The sequence below is a fragment of the Haliotis rubra genome, unplaced genomic scaffold (genome assembly GCF_003918875.1).
Source record: "Haliotis rubra isolate DU_JTF1 unplaced genomic scaffold, ASM391887v1 Scf195, whole genome shotgun sequence".
In the NCBI taxonomy this organism is placed as follows: Eukaryota; Metazoa; Mollusca; class Gastropoda; order Lepetellida; family Haliotidae; genus Haliotis; species Haliotis rubra.
Window position 1 is genome coordinate 194,060 of NW_025765947.1, and position 8,694 is coordinate 202,753.

Genomic DNA, 8,694 nt, shown 5'->3' on the forward strand with positions numbered 1-8,694 from the left:
TTTAGTTCTACTTGTAAAATATTTATTGACTATTCACCTAGGAACTGTCCACATACATCACTTCTAAATGTAATTTAGTGAAGGACAAATGATCTAAACATACTTATTTGATACACATTACAGTCTAGCACCGTTGTCTTGATATTCATGGGACCAAGACAAAATACAGAGTTATCCGGACTTCGAGGCGTCCGACCAGAGCATATCATCTCATATCACTATAGCCCCACAACACAATAGCTTTCAAATTGACTCCTAATCAGTATTTCTCAGTCCTCAATTTAGAAACAACTTAACAATCACATGCTAGTCACATGATTACACAAAACCCTCATTGGATTCTCAGTATGTTTTGAGTCGAAACTATATTACGTTATCAGTAGTGTTTAGTCGTAACTGTGAGCACTTTCTAATTAATTCCTTCTTAATTAATCCTAATGAATTAACAAACAAGTGACACCTTCAACTCAATTAGCCCTATTTAGTTTACATTACCGCATCCCATTGATTCATGCCGCACGGTGTGTAAACGTGTGGAAACAACCTCAGTTCAGAGGGATACTTGCCAATTAAAGGTAGGTGTGCCGCGAGCAATCACTTGGTGTTTGGAAATGTGCACGATAGAAGATGACTTATTATTAATATCGAGTTTCTTTATAAATGTCGAGTTAAAAGGGTAATTTTGATTCTTGGGACCATGAAATTATATTGAGATATCCGAAATATCGAGACATCCATATCGAGTTAAAAGAGCTTGAATAATGATAAATTATGAAGGATTTTGCCGGGACCAAGTTGTTATATCGAGACAACTGAGATATCGAGTTATCAGAGTTTGACAAAACTGTGCTTGACTGTATTTGATAAAAAAAATTATTAAAATATTAACCCTGCATTTCTACTTTGTAAACATCATATGTACATCATTATACCAACAGGAAAATAATATGCTTTGTGCTTGCCTTACACTCTTGCAAACAGTCAAACAGTCCACCTAAAGCAAAATTGTTAATCCTAGCTCATTTTAGGCTTATCAGACAGTGTTTTGGTGACACTATTTGTCAAACATCATTTTCAGGCTTAGGGACCGTTCATAATTTATGGCTAGGGGTGATGACGATTTTTATGGAGAAGCATATTCAATGTGAATGAACCCCCTAAATATTATGTGCAAGGTAAGTGACCCTCCTGTACAAAATTGCTGACCCCCCTATTACATGTGTACAAAATTGATTACCCCCCACTTAATTTTTATATTTTATAACAAAAACACTTGACATTCATACTTCATTTTATAAAAATGGTGAAACTTGATTATTATTGTTAATTACTATGACACAACACCAAGCAAAACATTGGTCAATGTTCCCAGCTGCTGTTTATTAAACACCAACACTGTTATGAAACAGTCATTTGTCACCAGAGTTAATCCTCTCTGACAACATAAACCTAAGGCTCAAGATCACACTGATTATATGTTGTCAGGAAGGTAGAATCAAAATACCAGATACTGTTTTCCAGGCAACTGGTCAAACACTACAGTAAATCAAACATGAGGACTGAATGGTTTCTTGGTGTGTAAAAATGTCAACGACACAGAGTGTGAGTAAACAGTTTTGTGCAACAGGCGTCCTTAACAACCTACAACTGCTGTGAAACCACTCACTGGTTATTGCAGCCGTTGTTCAAACTACAACTGCTGTTCAGAACCTGAAGTAGGCAATAAGATCGCTGTGAGTAACAGGCAGGATATCAAACCAGCAACATAAGATGATCATGGAAGAGTCACATAAAATTACAGGTGTATAATAAGAATATTGTTTGATAATTTCAAGGATTCAAGGCCACTGAACTTTGAATAATTATTTTACATTAACATATTCAATGTTATAAGATCTCTATGTGTAGTTATTTCAGTGTGTGAAATAGTTTCCAAATGTTGCTACCCAGTCTGGCTAGTTATGCCTGAAAGTTACTAGCCCACAAAATAATTCACTATCCCAAATTTGAATGTAGAACCTAAGCAAAAGATTACAAAAATAGATAAGAATAGGATATTGTCGGCATGACACGGGTTTCATCAGTAAGCTGCTACTATGATGAACATTTTTATCAAGCCATAATCTTGCATGATTTAAAAGTGTATTTTAACTTAACAAGTCGGAGAGAGTGATATATTTACAAAATAACCTCAAAATTGACTGTGGAGATTTACTGGCCCAACTGGATTTTTACTAGCCATGGCATAGTGGGCCAGAGGCTGTTTCACACACTGTTATTTTACCAAGTCCATAGAAATCTGTTAGAATGAGTCATTATCCATAACAGTCTTTTACTGATAATTACTGCAAAATAAATGTTATGTTTCCACTAAAAAAACAAAAAAACATCTGGTTTAAAGAAGTTAAATAATAACTATTCTGGTCCTACAACTCAGCACTGAGTTGGTTGGCTGAGGTCAGCATGACCTGACAGTGGATGTTTGTTCACAATATCAATCACTGGTCCAGATTTGATCCTTAACATGATGTGATGCAATTTCAATGACCGTCGAGAGAGATATCTCACAGTTTTGTAACTGAAAAATATCTGGTTATCAGTTTTCAAGATGGTATCTGTGCTCAATACACTTATACCTTACAGCTATTCTACCCAAAAACTATCAGATGTAATTTCTAGTTAAAGAAATAACATAAATTGGTAATCAAAGAAATCACAATTCAGTCATTACAAATTACTCCAGAATTGTTGTATTGAAGTGACAATGGCATGAGATAAAATGGAGAAACCATTTCTGCCACTGAAGCTCTGGTTAGTTGTACCCTGTACACCAAATATTGGTTATTCAGGGGTTTTACCGTTTAAATGTGGTACTACCAATTATTTTCAAGAAAAATACCTCGGATACATCCAAGATGTACAAATGTACACAGTGGATGCAGAAAAAGTATGTATTGACATACGAGACTTTATATTCAATTGGCCCAAATTTTCAACAAGAAATATATAGTTCCTGACAAAACAAATAATACTTTCATGTTAAAGTACAGTACATTACCTTATTCATTTACTCTACAAGAACCTCAAATGTCCTATTAGCAGGAGCCTAATTTTGGTCCTTTGGACCCTAATTTTTGTAGGGCAAGATTATTACAAAAAATTATTACTAAATTATTACAAATAAAAACAGGAATAATGATTTTGGATGATAAATAGAAATTTACCCTCATAAATCTTTACATCACATATAAAGACACGTTTATAAAGTCTAAACTCCTTAGCAAGCCTGGAAATTTTATTAATCTTGTATCGACTCATGTTGATAAATTGGATATCAAAAGATACTTAGGCAGCCTTCTCTCAGTCAATCCCTGTATCATGTATAAATACATAAATATACAATCATAACCGACATGAATAATTCATACACAGTGAAAGCGAACAGTAAATCATATAGTCATTACAATCTACTCCATTGATACTGTGATACTTGATGATTTATTACAACTCCCGTGTAACTAAGCAGCGAAATGCCTGTCTTTCTCCGTGGACACAAGACTGTTTAGTTCCTGCAGTTAATGTATCTTTGCCTCCCCGTGATATCTCTGTGAGAGGAGATTACATCAATTGAAGCCTGGATCACGCTATATAATCCCCTATTGAACATTCGACCAGTGATTGTATGTAATGTCACATCCATTCATGCTAAGTCCCTGTATACAGGTAGTGGTATGAATAGAGGGGCTCCATACCAAGCACCTTGTGAGTTGGCGCTGATAAAGATCAAGTTCTACGGGGAGATGGTCATTCAAGTGTTATCTATTGCTGATTATGGATTATATCTGAAAGATCATCTAAATCATGACATATACTGTAAATCATGAGGTTAGTGTGCAACCAAATTAAAGTGGGTGTAGACCTGGCCCCAAAATGTTCAAGTCGGCCTTTTGATATAATTGAAACTCCAATGTCATGAATATGGCTAATGACACAACATTTACTCTAATTACGTTACAAATATTAAACATATGCAGCATTTTTGTAACTTATTGTTGCAACTCCACTCGTAATTTTGTTTAACAGTAACAATTATGCATGTGGATCTAAGGCTTTTCCACTAAATAAGTACATTGATCGATTGATTGGTTGATTGGTTCAGATTGATTGATTGGTTCAGATTGATTGATTGATAATATGGGTATGGGGTGCTAGCAGTTTCAATGTGGCCACTTTTCATTGTTTTTTGTTAAAAGATTTTTGGCTAAAACGCTCAGGTCAGGTGGTCGAACACATAAAATGGTGGATGCATGGGTAGGGGGAATAATGAATGAGGAAGAGATGGGGGGAAAGAAAGAGAAAGAAATTGAGGGACTGGATTAAATTAAGTGGGTGTCACCAAAATTTATCATAACTATAAGGAACAGGGGGCCATGAAAAATGACAAAAGTTATATTTTCAAAAAATACATACATACATCATTTAGGGTTTGGTTATGTATTTTAAGGGATGATGGGTGTCGATGTTATTACTTAACATGCAGTCTGGCACACAGAATGGGTATATGGGTGGGGGTATGCTGGCAAAATATGAACAGTCCCTTGACCACCATTGAAGATTATTTCAAGAAATTTTACGGAAACATCTTAATGTTACCCAGTGATGGCAACAGAGTATTGCCATCAACCAGTCCATGTTTAACTAGGAGCATTTTGTTTCACAGAATGAAAAGTAACCAAAGTGCAAAATAACCAGATAGTTCATAGTAATAAAATGTCCCTTGCCTAACTGGCAACTGAAACTTAAATTAACACCTGTTAAAATTTGTGAGATCAGTTACTGGACCCATTCATATCGTTTGAGTGATTGTTGTTAATGTAACAGTGTGCAAAACAAACTTGATTGGTCGAAATTTACAATAAACAATCACAACTGTGTGCATGCTATTGTTGGGAATTGGTTAAAACATCATAATTGATGATTGCTTCATTACAACCGATCAATCATCGAAAATATTTGGTTAGCGTCATTTATGAAATTTTCCTGTTTTTTTGTTGTTGTTTTTTGTTAATGAAAAAAAAAACATAATGAAAAAACATGCAGTTCTTTGGGGTTTTTGGTGGCAAATTTCACATCTTGAAAGGATTACTACTTAACTAGTATGTTAGGAACATAAAATTCCTTGGGTCTTTAAGATAAATTCAATCATGACTTGGAACAAGCTTGTAGTGGTTATGAAATGTAACTTACAAAACCAACCTTGTGAAAAATATTGTTAATGCAAAAAGTGTTCCAGAATTGTTCGTGTTCGATTATGAGAAAACGTGATCGATTGCTTTGTCGTTTAGTCACTGCGACCAATCTTCGATTATTTCAATTAATCGGACCACCACTAGTGCATGCTATTCAACAAACTCGGGAACCCATGAACCCAGTTGAAAATAAACTGTTGCAATTTCAGCAAGTGGAATTTGAAACTGGCTACTAATTTTTAAGGCTGGCTAGTCTAGCAATTTGTTAAAACTGTTTCATCGAGTGATAGGCTGTACTGACACTTTTTGCATATTTTCATCATACACAGTTTATCACAGAGGGTAGCATGAAGACTTACCTATTGCTGTAGGGCGTCCAATGCGTGATGTTGTCCTCACAGCTAGGCTCTCCCGTGTCCTCAGCACTGGTCTGGCCGTGAACTGAACCCCCTGGGTCTCCGGAAGCAGGCCCGCCATCAAACTCGCCATACTGGACACTGACAACAAATATATACCAGTATATTCGCCATACTGACATACCATTATACTCGCCATACTGTCAACAAAAATATATACCGTTATACTCGCCAATTTGTCAACAAAAATATATACCATTACTCCCACGCCATATATTCAACAGTATATACCATCTCACTTGCCATACTGACAGCAAATATAAACCAATTCACTTACCATACTGTCAGTTAATATATACATACCGTCAACAAATATATACTAGTATCCATCTAATATGTCACTTCTGCATATAGTCCACAGCCCACTGTAAAACTCTCTGTTTGGTCAACTAAGCACAGGTCTTACTAGTAATTTATATAATAACACTACTCTCTAATGAAAATAATGCCAAGAGCACTAAGCCTGTAGTGGCAATACTGACAACAGTTATAGGTATAGATATCAACATGACTGTTGTGAACATGTTGTTGCCTAGTGCATGTATAAGCTGAGAGATCTGTTGTTGTTAATTCTATGGCAATATGTTTTATATGAGTATCATATCTCATAAACCTAGGTTTGACACATTTGCCTATTGCACTGTTTATTTTATATTGCCTGGAGCATTTGTTTTGCATAATGTTTGTTTATTCTTTGACAATGCACTCTGTAAACAAACGAAAATGATGAGGCAAGTCACCAGTTTCTATTCTGAATAAAAGGTTCAAAGAGGCTTAATGTTATGGAATATTTGAATGTGATTATTAAAATCTCCCCGTTTAGAATATAAGAACTTTAATCTTGTTAAGAAAATTCCTAGTTTTATACACACAAAAACAAATTTATGTTGTAAGTGATAGACAGCATTATTGAATGAACATTTGTCCTTAATATAAAATGGTACAAATTTGAGAGTTTCTAGAGAGGATCTCAAGGACACTTGGTTTTTAATGTAGACCCATGCTTCAAGAAATTAGAACCAAGGCTGATAAAAAAAAAAAAGTTTAATCTACTGCACCAAACTTCCATTTTGTGATCTTCTTTCTTATTGAAAGTGTTATATCATTGATCTTTCCAGACGTCACAAAAAATGAGCACTCATACTTGATATGATAAATGACTATTTATTCAATATTTATGGAATTCAAAATGAGACTTTGGGTACACATGCATTATACCGGATACCTGCCTGCCATATTTAATTGGGTCATGTGATGCAAGCGCGGAAAGGTGAAAAAATATAACTGGGATGATAATAACCCTAACCCTAATCCTAACCATAACTTAACCCTAACCCCTAACCTAACCCTGCTAGGTATCCGGTATAATGCATTCTAGCCAGACTTTGTGACTGGCCATGTTGCGTTTTAGTGTCACTTATTGATTTCAGTGTCAGCTATGAGCTACCAAATATGTAACACAGACGTTCTATATGGGATAATGTCATGGGATGCATGTCACATAAGGATATGACGACACACAATCATTCATGAGTTATCTCACATCAAAAACGATTTAATGACAATCAGTCCGATATTAGAAAATTAGAACATTATTGATGTGACTTCATCAGGTCACAATTACACTGTAAATTTACCTGCTTTGAGTTTTGTTTAGGGTGTCCATGTATTGACAACATGTATTTATGTGTACCATCAAATGGATGGAAAGTAGCTACGGTGGTGGTGGTGGTGGTGGTGGAGAAGAAGAAGAAGATGATGATGATGATGATGATGATGATGATGATGATGATGATGATGATGTGGTGGTGGTGGTATGGAAACTTATATTTACGGTGTGATACATTGGACAAAATATATGTTAGGGTTATTTTCCGAAAGTAGGCATAATTAACAGCAGCCCTAACATCGTTCTTGAGGTAAATTGACAATGAAAGTGTGTAAGTGTTATGTTCAAAACCGACCCAACTTCGAGGTTGTCAGTGTTAATCATCATGTTTGAAATAGATTCAACTTCGAGGTTTTAATCACCGACTTCTTCAAACTATCAGCGTAATGACGCAGGAAAGTTACCTGATCAAACGCTGCTCGCTCTATGGTTCCTTTCAGTACATCCAACACGGTTCCATGAAATTATTTTTGACCGTTGCCAGCACCGTTATCATAAGCCAAGGTGCACGCAGTCAGTGCGTTGCCATGTGCCGCCAACTCTGTTGTCAATGGGCAAGAGCGCCACCTTTTACGTAAGGGAGGCCACTCTGTAGAACTTATTGACTGGTTCATTTGCCAACCGTGCCAGAGTGGCCTCAGATCGAGCCCAGGGGGTAGCCAAAAATGTGGAGGCATCAATTATTAATTTCTCACGTGTTTATATTTAATACAAAAAGAAAATTCTCCTTTTGTTTAACTATCATAATAAATCATCAACTGTAACACATCTAGTTGTCTGACTATCTGTGTACTGCAGAAATAGGACAAGTTTAGTTGCAAAATCAGGTTATTTATCATCAAACTTAAAGTAATGTCAGACAAACGTTTTTTACTAAGGACATGATTTTAGTGTTGGTACATCATGTCTTCTTTTGTGCCCCTGACAAATATTAAGCGAAGGTCAAGATAAAATCTTTGTGTCGAGCAGATCAATAATGCTGTCTCTTCAGTGGTGTCATATCAGATATTGCAGGTAAGTTTGACTGAAGATGGAGGAAAGAGATGCATGGGACCTCGACATTTTCCACGTGGGCAGAGGGATGGTGAGAGGACAAACATAGTGAGTGAGTATGGTTTTACTAAATATTCCAGCAATATCACAGCGGGGATCATAAAAAACATTGTACCCATGTGGGGAATCAAACCCGGTCTTCAACACAGTGAGTGGGTAGTGAGTGAGGTACATCATGTCATCTTTTGTGCCCTGACCAATATTCAGTGAAGGTCAAGATAAAATCTTTGTGTGGAGCAGATCATAAAAAACATTGTACCCATGTGGGGAATCGAACCCGGGTCTTCAACGCAGTGAGTGAGTGAGT

The 8,694-nt window shown here is 36.1% G+C and overlaps 1 protein-coding gene across 1 annotated transcript in view; it reads right to left on the bottom strand.

Moving 5' to 3' along the window:
* LOC124274836 (EF-hand calcium-binding domain-containing protein 6-like) overlaps positions 1–7,863 on the bottom strand; it is a 67,430-nt gene extending 59,567 nt beyond the window's left edge. Inside the window, exons 1-2 of the mRNA XM_046710199.1 lie at positions 7,739–7,863; positions 5,609–5,746 (exon numbers count right to left, since the gene is read on the bottom strand). Of these exons, the coding sequence (XP_046566155.1) occupies positions 5,609–5,738 (130 nt within the window). The 5' untranslated portion in view covers positions 5,739–5,746; positions 7,739–7,863. The remainder of the gene's footprint in view (positions 1–5,608; positions 5,747–7,738) is intronic.
* Between the last annotated feature and the right edge of the window lie 831 nt (positions 7,864–8,694).